The 14,734-nt window shown below is 38.6% G+C and overlaps 1 protein-coding gene across 1 annotated transcript in view; it reads right to left on the reverse strand.

Moving 5' to 3' along the window:
- The window catches only part of CNBD1 (cyclic nucleotide binding domain containing 1), a 327,528-nt gene that overhangs the window by 7,046 nt on the left and 305,748 nt on the right, over positions 1-14,734 (reverse strand). The window contains exon 11 of the mRNA XM_037050237.1: positions 3,746-3,813. Within this exon, the coding sequence (XP_036906132.1) occupies positions 3,746-3,813 (68 nt within the window). The remainder of the gene's footprint in view (positions 1-3,745; positions 3,814-14,734) is intronic.

Below are 14,734 nucleotides of genomic sequence, written 5' to 3' on the forward strand. Positions count from 1 at the left end.
TACTTTAAAGCTGCCATCACATACAATTCAGAGTCCCATTAGAAATGTGTACTTTCTTGTAAGTCTCTCTGTGGCCACACTTCCAACCTAGATTTTCTCCTTGGTACACTTTGCTTTTTGTGCTGTGTGTTAAATGTCTGTTCCCTCCATATCTCACACCCTCCTTATGGTTAGGTCCCCGGGATATGTATCCAGATCTCTGCACTCACTGGTGGCTGTACCAGCCTTTACCTCAAAACTTCCTACCTCTACCAACCCTGAAAATAACACCTCTCTTTCTCATTCTCATTTATATATTTACCAAACAAAAATATCTGTATCTCCTTAAAAACCCATTGTTCTGTAAATGTTTTGTAACCCTAGGGTTTCCTTGTTATGCCTAGAGTTCCAGTGGCTGCGGGCTTAGACTATTCTCCCAGCCTTGGGACACCCATGACATTCCAATGGCCTCTTTTGGGCTAATGTCCCCTACATATCTGATGAGTTTAGCTGTGAAGAAAGTATTTTCTCGAGACTCTGGACTGCCCCTCTCAGTAGAGTCAGGCAAAGGTCAATATTGTCAGCAGAGCTCAGTTTTTGAATCCCAAGTTCAAGCTCAAGGAATGTGCAATTATTATTGTTACAGAAGAAGAGGTTTCTAGGTGAACTCAGAAGTCCAATCCTGACTCACTCACAGGCATCCTCAGAGCCATAGCCCAACCTACCAGAAGCATCTTTATGTGGACTTTCTCCTCATGAGTCCCAAATTAATATCTCTGCCTTGGTTTCCAACCTCTCTCAGTCCATGAGCTGAATTTCTCTAGGACAAAAATAGAGTTTCTACCCTTTAAACAACCCAGATGAATGGCTTTGTGTCTCTGTTTCCCAGAGGCTTGGAAGTCTATTTTATTTTAAAAATCTGCTTCTTCACATCTCAGGGGATCACATACGTTCTACATGGGAGGACCACCAGACCAGAATTAAATTAGTGGGCAGTTCCAGTGTCCATGGCAAGTTTGGAGATCAGTGTCTTCTTGTGGTCCAGCACTTAGGCCTTAGGCAGCTGAGCACATGCTAGTAATTCACAGATGGGCCACTTTGAACTGACCACTGATGTTTCAAGTCACATATTTCATTTTATCCACTGAGGGCAAGCTTTATTACTTCTAATCTTCTTCCTCCTGAATAAAATGTACTGAGAGACAGATATCAGGAAAGAAGTTTTGGGTTTTAATGAATTTGAGGTCTTTCTGGGAAAGCTAATTTATAAACTACTCTTGAAGTGGCTATCTCTAGGTAGGTCCAATACTTCCTCCATATGTTATCAGAAGGTTTATTAAAAAGTCATTAATTTTAAGATATATGTAAGAGTCTTTTATTACCTGCCTTTTTTACTTGTAATCAGAATCTTGTATCTTAAACTAAGTTACTTTCCATTTTATAATACACTGCCAGCAACATAGAGATATGTCTACCTTATGAAATTCCTGGCACTGTCTTTGCAAATAATTTTCTAATCTCATTTCTCTGCTTTATACTTGCTACTCCTAAGCATTTCAGTAACATATTCTAACCACAAATCAAAGTATTTTCTTATGTCACTAGCATTATATTCCCATACATTTCTTTATTTTTGTGTAGCTTTTTACCTCAACAAGTCATTATAACACTTGATTGATGACCAATCACACAATAGAATACTTTCTCCAGGAAACCTCACAGGTCACATCTGCCATGAACACCTCATTAAAATCCTGAAAAGATTTTTAATATCTTAAGAAATTGGTTTCCTGATGTGTTTCAATTCCATATCCATCACTAATATCAAACATAAGAATAATAGTTCTTAATTCTCTCACTCAAATATATGAAATGGCATGTATATTTATTCCCTTACTTGATCTCTCAGTATTAAATTTCACTTGACAAGTGTTCATCTTATAACATCCCTCTTCCATGAAGTCACATGCCAGCAACCACCATGGCTTGTGTCATTTGGCAACCACAGTGAATAAACAGTCTGGCCTCCTTTTCTTCATAACAATTTAATTCAAAATATCATGAGTTTCACCTTTGTTTACAAATCTCAGATGAGTTCTCAAAATGCAACCCAGATGTTCCCTTTGGGAAACTTTTTGTACCACACTTTACTCTGAAAGAGAAACTCAACGTGTGTTCAACTCCAATCATGAGAAAGCACTGAAGGCATCAGAGTGATCTGTGTGGATGTCATGAAGGGTTTTTTGTGTGTGTGTGTGTGGGGGGGGGGGGGGTTAAAGGGNTTTTTTTTGTGTGTGTGTGGGGGGGGGGGGTACAGGGTAGGGCAACCACACAGCACCACACTATAAACATGTTAGTCTTTAAAACTTCCCTTAACTGCTTTGGTCCTCAAAAACCCTGTTTTGTTAAACTATGAACCTGTTTCCTATTCCCTTGGACTAGGCTACCATTTTGTCATATCACACATCATAGACTGCCACCCTTATGAACACACCCTTTCCAGGCATGTGGACTTGTGATTTGCCTTTCATTCATGTAAAGTGATCTTATCCAGCATCTGGCCTTCCCCTGACCTTCTGAAATGTTAATGATTTGGATTTTCTACATGTTCTTCATTATACCATAAACTTATTCAAGATTATTTTCATATCTCTTTTTAAAGTTATTCAATATTCTAGCATGAGCTACCTATTCCAACATGGTCTCATTCATACCAGTCTTCTGTGCATTCTATAGTATAACATAAATATAAATTTTATAAGGATTGGCATAAGGTATATTTATTCCAACTAGGAGTAATATTTTAATATAAATATTCAATAAATAAGTATAACTATTTAATATTTAATATAAATAGTTATTGAATACTTAATACATATTTATTTATTTTTAGATAGAGGGGAAGAGAAGGAAAAAGAGTGTGAGAGAAATATCAGTGTGTGGTTGCCTCTCATGTGTCCCCCACTGGGGACCTGGCCTGCAACCTAGGCATGTGCCCTGACTGGGAATCAAACCAGTGACCCTTTGCTTCACAGGCCCATGCTCAATCCACTGAGCTACACCAGCCAGGGCTAGGAGTAATATTTTTAACATAAAAGATAAGTGTTAAAACTAAAAAAATAATGGTTCACAGCTTTTAAGTATCATTCTAAAAAATGCAAACCTTTTTTATTATTTTGTGGTAAAAACACTTAACACAAGATTTACCCTCTTAACAGATACATGTGTGCAATACTGCATTGTTATAGACACAATGTCATATAGTAAATCTCTAGAACATACTTATCTTCATAACTGAGATTTTATACCTGTGGATTAGCAACTCAACATTTTTCTTTACTCCAGCCACTGACAACCACAATTCTTTTTTCTTCCATGACCCTAATTTATGCAGCTCACATACATGGGATTGTGCTGTGTTTGTCCTTACCTTACTGAATTAAAGACTAAAACATAAGATCTAAAACTGTAAAAGTACTAGAAAAAATTGATGCAATTCTTCTGTGTAAGGCTAATTATATGGTATACTGTTGTTCAGAAAGGCTATAAATTTGTTTAGTCTGTTATAAATCTCCATGTTACCAAAAATATTACCACAAGTAACATTAAAACACATAAGTGGATGAGTCATTTAAAAAACTTCTAAAAATATCCTGTTACATCATTTTCTAGAGTTGATATTATAGCCTTGCTACTAAAATTAAATAAAGATGCTTGCATTTAATTACCATTTATAGTGATATTATAACTTGAACTTTTTACTTACATCTGTAAGATGGCCAAAAGTTGGTTTAGCTGTTTGGAGCATAAGTTTCTGGGTCACTGGATCTAATTCTGGAGAAAAGACAAAGAAAATATTTAAAATCTCATCAAAAGTAATAAAAATAGACAAAAAGTAGAGAGTTGCTAATTTATTTTTTACCAGTTTTTGATATAGAAGATGAAATCAAATTTCCCATAATAAAATGATTTATTGATACTTCTTTTTGAATTCATATTCAAAGATGCCCAAATCATCACAGAGAGTTTCAGTATAATTATTTAATCTAATACACATGTCTAACTTCATATTCAGAAATTAGAAATTATTTAATAGTCATGAACAATTAAGTGGCAATAAATACATATCTACCAATAATTGAACATTAAAAAAACAAAATAAATGAACAAGCAGGACAAAAACAGAATCATAGATACAGAGAATGTTTCAGTGGTTGCCAGATTGGACAGGGGTGTGCGGGATAATAAAAAATGGTGAAGGGATTAAGAAATTTAGGTGGGATTGCAGACTGGTACAACCACTATGGAAAGCAGTATATAATTTTCTAAGAAAACTAAAAATGGACGTGCCTTTTGACCCAGCAATTCCACTGCTAGGAGTATATCCTAAGAACCCTGAAACACCAATCCAAAAGAACCTATGCACCCCGATGTTCATAGCAGCACAATTTACAATAGCCAAGAGTTGGAAGCAACCTAAATGCCCATTGGTCAATGACTGTATCAAAAAACTATGGTACATATACACAATGGAATTCTATGCTGCAGAAAGGAAGAAGGAGCTCCTACCCTTTGCAACATCATGGATGGAACTGGAAAGCATTATGCTGAGCGAAATAAGCCAGGCAGTGAAAGACAAATACCATATGATATCACCTTTAACAGAAATCTAAACAACAAAATAAACAAGCAAGCAAAATGTAACCAAAGACACTGAAATGCAGAACGTGCTGACAAGGTCCAGAGGGGAGGGGGAAAGAATCACAGGGGAAAGGGGGAAGGACTCACATGAACAAGTATAAAGGACACATGGACAACAACTAAGGTGGGGGGCAGAGATGGGAGGGAGGTGGGGAGCACTGGTGGGGGCAGGGCTGGGAATACAAGAAAGAAAACTGTACTTGAACAAGAGTTATATAAAAAAAGAAATTTAAATCATTTCTTACAGATTAGTCACGAGGATGTAAAGTACAACATAGAGAATATAGTCAATAACAGTCTAATAACTAGGTATGGTGTCAGATGGCTGTAAGAATTATCAGGATGATCACTTATTAAGTTATGTAATGTCTAACCATGGGGGTATACACCTGAAACTAACATAATAATATATGTTAACTGTAATTAAAAATTTTAAATGAATAAAAAAATAAAAACAATCTAGGAAGGACAATGCCTCCCCCCCATGCTTTGAATGAGGATGAGTTGCATCTCAGGATCTGTATCCTGGATCTGTATCCTGGATCTGTATCTTGGGGGCCTGGAATATCAAGATCAAGGATTGGAGCCAAAAGATGGAGGACAACTACGTGAAAAGGCAGAAAGAACCAGAATCTTTGCTGACTACCATTGAATAATTTGTTTCTTTTCATAATTAATAGCTTTATAACTATGTCTTTTTTACTAGCATCAATGTATTCTAAATAACATATTTATAAATATGAGTGTGTAATAAAATATGGGATCATGGTATTTCATGCACAACCCATTCAGTTTTAAGCTGTCAATTATTAAGTTGTTCTATTCATTCTTTCTCTTTAGGCTTATGTAATCTTTATATTATCTTCCCCTCCCCCCCGATACTGGACTATATGAAGCATCCACTAATATTTTTAAGGTGAGGATGTCAATTCCAAAACATACTACATGACACCACAAAAACTATTAACCAACCTTATAGTATACTTAACAGTTATATTAATAAAAAATCATTACACAACTTGAAAAATATCACAAGTTGTTTTGAATTACAGAATTTAAAAAAAAGTAGAGTAGTTTATAATTGAACCTCATTTGATTGTAATGATTAGAACATATTCAAACCAACTAAAGTAAAAACAATATATGCCTAAAAAAATCATACATAACAGTATAGCAAACTCTAACATGAGATCAGGAAGAAGAGGCCAGGATGCTATCCTTATGCCGGGGACTATAATATCGCTCTCATACCTCCTTCCATGTCCATTCAGGCCCTCACTGCCTCGTTTTGCAGAGCAAGTTCACTGAACCTCGCAATTTAGGAAACTGCCAATGGCCCCAGTATTTACATACGACCTTAGAAAAGGTCGTATGTTTGTCTAAACCTATAAATTTATTTACATCAGGTTAAGGGTATATCCCAGGTCCAACTGAAAGATATAGAAGGGAGTACTCTCTTCTGGGTCTGTGAGCAGGTCATGGAAATGAAATTGTCTGGTGCTAGAAGGAAGTCAAAGAAACTCAAATAATTATCTCATTGTAAGTTATAGATACAGTTTCTACTATTGTTTTTCATTAACTTAAGGCAGAACACAAAGTTATATGGATTTTTCAACTTGACAGGTATACAAAGTGTAGGAACTTTCCTATATATGGTAATAGGTGGTAATAGGTAGTAATTGATGCTAGCATTAAAACTCACATTTTTACACCAACTTTAGTTTATCCAATTTGATACTGCATTTAATTAATACCTTAGAATATCAAGTAATTTATACAAGAGAAAGAAATATGTAGCTAAATAAAAATTATATTAAAAGGCAGATACAGTATGCTTATAAGTTTACATTGTGATGTGCTTTTAACTATTAAATTGTATTTGAATAAGAAAAAATAGTCTGGCAAACAGTGCACTAGTGTTCCCTTTTCTCCACATTTTCACCAACACTTGCTGGTTGTTGATTAATGATAACCATTCTCAAAAGTGTGAGGTGACATCTCAATGTGGTTTTAATTTGCATCTCTCTGATAATTAGCACATTTTTATGTTTATGGGCCATCTTTGTGTCTTCTTTGGATAAGTGTCTATTCAGGTCCTTTCCCCATTTTTTCATTGGATTGTTTGACTTTCTGGTGTTGAGTAGTGTAAATTCTTTATATGTTTTGTAAACTAACCCCTTATCACATGGCAAATATGTTCTCTCATACATATTTCCCTTTTCATTTTGTTAATGAATTTTTTTTTGGCATTTAGTTTGATGCAACCTCATTTCTTTATTTTTCCTTTGTTTTCTTTTTCGTAGTAGATATATTGGCAAAAATATTGCTACAAGAGATGTCTGAGATTTCACTACCCATGTTTTCTTCTAGGATTTTTATGATTTTTTGATTTAAAGTTTAAGTCTTTTACCCATTTTGAGTTTAATCCTGTATATGGTATAAGTTAGTGATCTAGTTATAGTTTTTGTCCTGTCCAATTTTCCTAACATCATTTGTTGAAGAGACTGCACTGTTGGTGGGAATCCAGGTTGGCTCAGCCATTGTAGCAAACAGTAGGGAGTTTCATCAAATAATTAAAAATGGAAATGCCTGGAGGAACTGGGAAGATGGTGGTGAAGTACGACAAAGGATTTTGCTTCCCTTCATGTGCCGGAGAAAAACCAGGCTGATCTGCAGAGGAGAGCAGTGGATACTCAACAGGAACCCAGCATATAGGAAGGCAGTACTCCAGAAACTGTAGTGGACACTGAATGACCAGAGGTTGAGGAGAAGAGACAACTGCAGATCATCAAGGTACAAGGGAACAGTGCAGAGGCTGCAGGCCCTCCGCCGGGCCATGCCAGGACCCTGGCTGGGTCGCCCTGGTCTCTGAGAGCCAAGGGCAGGCAACAACAACCCTGGGAGAGAACTAGTCACCAGCACCCTCTCTAACCATCAGGGCACAGATTGGAAAGTACCAGGAGAGATTGGCTGGCCTGTAGTGGCAGAGAGAGGAGTGGGCATTAGGAAGAAAACCAGAGAGCTCTGATAACCAGTGGAGTCAGGCTGTGGTTGCTGGCTTAGGGAACTGAGTCGCCCCTGTGTTCCTGGTAGCCTGAGCCAGTGCTCCCATAGTCTCGGGGAGCTGCAGGATATTTGCAGGACCCCTGGAAGAGTGCCATTCACCAGTTACCTCCCTACTCAGCCAGCTCAGACTGAGAAACACTGGGAGTCAGGCTGTGGCTACCAGCCTGGGGATCTGCGAGTCGCCATGCATTCCCTGTAGCAAGGGACTTGGGCCGGCGCTCGCACAGTCTTGGGGAGCTGCGGGGTACTGGCAAGGCCCCTGGTAGAGCGCCTGTCACCAGCACCCTCCCTACCCAGCCAGTGCAGACTGAGAAGCACCGGGAGTCAGGCTCTGGCTGCCAGCTATGAAGAATTGTGAGTTGCCCTGTGTGTTCAGCCACAGCACTGGGAATGGTCCAAGCCCAAGCCTGAGAGACCAAGAAAGCCTGACTGGGAGCGTACGCCCTCATGCCAGGCCAGGGCTGGGAAGCCTGGGGAAAAACCTGCTCTCAGTGGGGCATGGGAGAGCAGCGCCAGTCTGGATCTTGGGAGGGCACTGGCAAGACCAGCTGAGTTCACTGAGACAAGAGAAAAGCCACACTAATAGCTCCTCAGGCTGCTGCAGCTAGTGAAACCAGAAGAAAAGGTTTGACCAGCTGGAAACCAACCAGGGGAGTAGGTGGAAGAGGAGAACTCCAAGATATCTGCAGGAGACTGCACCACTGAATTTCACAGGCATCCTACTACAAAATTTCACACCATAAACCCAGGGAACCAGAATAGATCAATTTAAGAAGCTGAGGTCAACAAGAAGAGTATCACAAACGATGGGAAGACAAAGAAACAATCCCCAAATGAAAGAAAAGGAGGAAGTCTCAGAAAGAAAGTTAGATGAAATAGAGGCAAGCCAACTATCAGATGTGGAATTCAAAGCACTGGTTGTCAGGAAATTCAAAGAGGTTACAATGAGCTACCAGAAACTACAGGGGGGCTACAAAGAACTCCCTGCAAACTATACCACCATGAAAAAGGAAATAGAAACCAGCAGTAAAGACCAAGAGGAAGTGAAGAATACAATTTCTGAACTAAAGAACACAGTAGAAGATATGAAGAATAGAATCAATGAGGTGGAAGATCGCATAAGTGAGATCGAAGACAGGATAGAAAGAATGTCCCAGATGGACCAAGTAATTGAAAACAGACTCAGAGAAAATGAGGAGAATTTAAAAGAAATGCAAGACAATATGAAACGTAATAATATCCAAATAATAGCAATACAAGAAGGAGAAGAAGAAGAACAGGGATAGGAAATCTACTTGAAAGAGTAATAACAGAAAATGTCCCTAAGCTGAGGATGAATAAAGTCACATGAATCCAGGAATCGCAGAGAGTCCCAATCAGGTGGAACCCAAAGAGGCCTACTGCAAGACACATCATCATTAAAATGGCAAACCTCCAAGACAAAGAGAAAATCCTAAAGGCAGCAAAGGAGAAAAAGGAAGTAATATATAAGGGGTCCCAATAAGGTTGGCTACTGACTTCTCAATGGAAACACTCCAACCAAGAAGAGAATGGCAGGAAATATTCCAAGTAATGAGAAACAGAACACTACAACCAAGGCTACTGTACTAAGAGGCTCTCAATCAAGATAGAAGGCCAAATAAAGAGATTCCAAGACAAAAGAAGTGTAAAAAAATACACCTCCACAAAACCAGCTCTACAAGAATTACTAAAAGGGCTGCTTTAAGGAAAGGAAGGAAAAGAGACAGACAGAGAGGAAACCTGGTACAAAAATGGCATTGAGTAACTACCTATCAATAATAACCTTAAACGTAAATGGATTAAATGCACCAATTAAAAGATATAAATAGCTGAATGGATAGGAAAGCACGACCCACACATATGCTGCCTACAAAAGACCCACCTCAGGTCAGAAGACCACCACAGACTAAAAGTGAATGAATGGAAACAAATGTTCCAAGAAAATGAACAAGAAAAAAAAAAAGCCAGGGTAGCAATTTTCATATAAGACAAAATACACTTCAAAAAAAGGGACAGAAAGAGAGACCCAGAAGGTTACTTCATAATACTCAAGGGAAGAATCCACCAAGAAGACATTAACATTGTAAATATATATGCACCCAACATAAGAGCACCCAAATATAAAAAGAAAACCCTAGAGGACCTCAACAAAGGTATTGACAGCAACACAATTATAGTGGGGTTTTAACACCCAACTGTCAAAATGGACAAATCTTCCAAACAAAATATCAACAAATATATTGCAGCATTAAATGACACGCTAGATGAAATGAACCTAATTGATATATAGAGAGCCCTCCATCCCAAAGAAGCTAAATACACATTATTTTCAAATGCACATGAAACATTTTCAAAGACAGACCACATGATAGGACACAAAACAAGTCTCAACAAATTCAGGAAAATAGAAGTAATACCAAGCATTTTGTCTGATCACAAGGGACTGAAATTGGAAACCAACCCAACAGGAAAAAACCCAAAACACCCAAAATCATGGAGACTGAATGGTATGCTATTAAACAATGAATGGGTCAAGATTGAAATTAGGGAAGCGATCAGAAAGCTTCTGGAAAGAAATGAAAATGAACTCACAAAAACCCAAACTTATGAGACACAGCGAAGGCAGTCCTGAGAGGGAAGTTCATAGCAATACAGGCTTACCTAAAGAAGATAGAAACATTTCAAACAAACAACCTAACCTGACACCTGCAAGAACTCGAGGAACAACAACAAAGACAGCCCAGAGCAAGTAGAAGGAAGGAAATAAGCAAGATCAGAGCAGAATTAAATGACATAGAGACTAAAAGCACAATTCTAAGGATCAATGAATCCAGGAGTGGTTTTTTTGAAAAGCTAAACAAAATAGAGAAACCTTTAAGTAGGCTCATCAAGAAAAGAAGAGAGAGGACCCAAATAAACACAATGAGAAGTGAAAGAGGAGAGATTACAACTGATAACACAGAAATAGAAAGGATTGTAAGGAATTACTATGCAGAACTGTATGCCAAGAAATTTGAAAACCTAGGTGAAGTGGACAAATTTCCAGAAAAATATAATCATCCAAAATTCAATGAAAAAGAAGCAGGAAACTAGAACGGGCCAATAACAGCAGATGAAATTGAAGAAGTAATCAAAAACTCCCATCACACAAAATCCCTGGACCAGATGGTTTCACAGGAGAATTCTACAAAGATTTTAAGGAAGAGCTAACCCCTATTCTTCACAGACTATTCTAAAAAAACCAAAAGGAGGGAAAACTCCCAAACTCTTTTTATGAAGCCAGCATCACCCTAATTCCAAAGCCAGATAGAGACACAACAAAGAAAGCAAACTTCAGGCCAATGTTGCTGATGAACATACAGGCTAAAATCCTCAAAAAAATATTAGCAAATTGCATTGAACAATACATCAAAAAGATTATCCACCAGGACCAAGTGGGATTCATCCCAGGGATGCAATGATAGTTCAATATTTGCAAATCAATAGATGTAATACACCACATAAACAAAAGCAAAGAGAAAAACCACATGGTCATATCAATAGACACAGAAAAAGCTTTTGATAAGGCACAACACCCATTTATGATAAAGGTACTCCAAAAAATGGGAATAGAGGAAGCATTCCTCAACATAATAAAGACCATATATGAAAACCCTACAGCCAACATCATACTCAATGGACAAAAACTAAAATCTTTTCCACTAAGATGAGGAACAAGACAAGGTTCCCCACTTTCACCACTTCTATTCAATATAGTATTAGAAGTTCTAGCCTCAGCGATCAAACAAGAAAAGAAAATAAAGGGCATTCAAAGCAGAAAGGAGGAAACAAAACTGTCATTGTTTGCCGATGACATGATAGTGTACATGAAAACTCCTATAGACTCCACCAAAAACCTGCTGGAACTAATAAATGAATTTGGCAAAACAGTGGGATACAAAGTCAATATGCAGAAATCAAAGGCATTTTTGTATACCAACAATGAAATAGCAGAAGCCGAAAACAAGAAAAAATCCCATTCGATATAGCAAGAACAAAACTAGAATATCTGGGAATAAACCTGACCAAGGAGGTAAAACACCTGTATGCAGAAAACTACACAACACTGAAGGAAGAAATCAAGGAAGACACAAACAAAAGTTCATGCATTGGAAGAATTAACATCATCAAAATGTCCATATTATCCAAAGCAATTTACAGATTTAATGCAATACCCATTAAAGAACCAATGATATATTTCACAGACATAGAACAAACACTTCAAAAATTTATATGGAACCATACATGACCCTGAATAGCAGCTACAATTTTGAGAAAGAAGAACAAAGTAGTAGTGGTCGCAATATCTGATATCAAACTGTATTTCAAGGCCACTGTAATCAAAGTAGCCTGACACTGGCATCAAAACAGTTACATAGACCAATGGAATAGAACAGAGAGCCCAGAAACAAACCCAACTCTCTACAGTCAATTAATATTCAACAAAGAGGGCAAGAACATAAAATGGAGTAAAGACAGCCTTTTCAACAAATCGTGTTGGGAGAACTGGACAACTGCGTGCAAAAAAAAAATGAAACTTGAGCACCAACTTACACCATACACCAAAATAAACTCAAGGTGAATAAGACTTAAATATAAGCCATGAAACCATTAAAGCCCTAGAGGAGAACGTTGGGAGGAAAATCTCAGATATTCCATGCAGCAATGTTTTTACTGATACGTCCCCTAGAGCAAGGGACATAAGGAAAAGAATAAACACATGGGATCTCATGAAAATTAAAAGCTTCTGCATGGCTAAGTAATCAAGATAAAAAGAGAAGCAACAGCTTGGGAAAACATATTTGCCAATGATACCTCAGACAAATGTTTAATCTCCAAAATATACAAAGAACTCGCTCGACTCCACTCAAAGAAGACGAGCAACCCAATTAAAAAATGGGCAAAGAACTTGAACAGACATTTCTCCAAGGAGGACATACAGAGGATCCAGAGACACATGAAAAGATGCTCGATATCGCTAGCTATCAGAGAGATGGAAATTAAAACCTCAATGAGATACCACTTTACACCAGTCACAATGGCTATCATAAACAAAGAAACAAACAACAAGTGCTAGAGAGGTTGAGGGGAAAAGGGGGACCCTAGTTCACTGTTAGTGGGATTGCAGACTGGTGCAAGCACTATGGAAACCAGTATGAAATTTTATCAAGAGCAAGCCATAACAAACTATATGCATTTTCTAGGCCTGAATCACATAAGAAAACTGTTTGAAGGTATGGCTCCTGCCCACCACTTTGCTTCCGTAGGTTTTCCATACAGAGCTGAGTCACATTTGCCAGACTTAAGCACACCGGTCCCCTACAAGTTCCCATCTTTGAATAGCAGTCAATTCTGACACATGAAAAATTTGCCTCCTCCTTTCTAAGATTTTTATAAGAAAAGAGGTATCCTTTGCATAGGTGGATGAAGAAAGACTGTGTAATTCATTCTACTGATTATGAGAGCCATAAAAGAATTATTGTTTCCTTCCCTTTGTAGTTTCAGAGAGACCTCAGGAGGGCTGACAAGAAAAAGGAACAGCAAACTAAGCAACAAGATGTGATTCACAGGTCCTGCAGTCAGTGAGCTTTCCTGAAGAATGCCTCTGATGGGTGACATACCTTCATTGTAGTGCTTACATGAAGGTTGGAAATCTTAATAGAAATGGCACTGTACCTGACTGAGTTTGCTGAACAAAAAAAATGGGAAAACTAAAGGTTTCTAAAAAACATAATTATATGATGCTTCTCATTTATTCAATAAAATATGATAAAATATATAGAGACATTTTTAAATACTAATCTAACCTGATATATTGAAAGGAAGATGGCATTGGGGTAGGGGGGAGCAGATTCCACTACCCGTTACACACAGGAGAAAATCCTAGCTGATCCATGGAGTAAAAGAGCAAACAGCCAACAGTACCTCAGCATATATGAAAATAAGAGACCAAAAATTGTAGTGGACACCAAAAATACAGACGCTAAGGAGAGTGATTCAGGACAATAAAGTCCCAGGGGCAGGGACCGGGAGGCTGAAGCCTCAGGTCCAGCAAGCCGGTCTGCCACAGGATCCCTGGGAGAGAGCCAGAGCAAGCACTTCCTCCCCAGCCAAAGTCTGAGCAGCACCCGGAGAGACTTGGTTGCTTGAAGTCACAAAGAGGGGAATAAGGACTAAAGGGAAAACACACAGGGGCTGTGAGCACCCACAGAGTCTGCGGACCCTGGTTGGGGAGAGTTGAGAGTCACGAAGTGACAGGCCATGACCCTGAGTCATGGTCTGGCTGGAGGATTGGGCTGTGGGAGAGGCCAGGCCACTATATGGAGTGGCAGGCTTGAGTAGGAGGAATTCCTCAAAAAGAAAAAATGAAAAGAGATACACTGTTTGGGGAATTCTGCAGCAATAGCTCAGGCCTTCCCACCACCCAGCTGGGCTGCAAGGAAGGTTGTACTGAAGACCCTGTGCACGCTCACTGCACTGGGAAAGGTGCACACCTACGGGACCCAGGAAGCCTGACGAGGGCACACACACCCGCACACCAGTCCACAGTGGGAACCCTGGGGAAAGTGGCCACTTGGGAAGGCCTGGATCCCATACCCAAGGTGAGAGAGGTGAGAGAGGTGCCAGGCTACCTCCCTGGAGAGTGCACACAGGGCTGACTGAGTGCAGATCATGGAGGAAGAAAAGCCATAGCAATCACCCCCCAGCATAATGCAGCCAACAAGACCAGAAAAACTGGTTTGGCCACTTTGAAACCAAAAGGCTTTTTTATTTTATTTTACTTTATTTTTTTAAATAATTAATTTATTTTTAAAATGTTATTATTTTTATTTTTTATTTTATTTTTTATTTTTAATATATTTTATTGATTATAGCATTACAGTTGTTCTATTTTCCCCTTCATTCCCCTCCACCCGCACACTCCCTC

This window comes from Sturnira hondurensis, unplaced genomic scaffold (genome assembly GCF_014824575.4).
Source record: "Sturnira hondurensis isolate 20B ecotype Veracruz unplaced genomic scaffold, ASM1482457v3 Scaffold0006571, whole genome shotgun sequence".
Classification (NCBI taxonomy): domain Eukaryota; kingdom Metazoa; phylum Chordata; class Mammalia; order Chiroptera; family Phyllostomidae; genus Sturnira; species Sturnira hondurensis.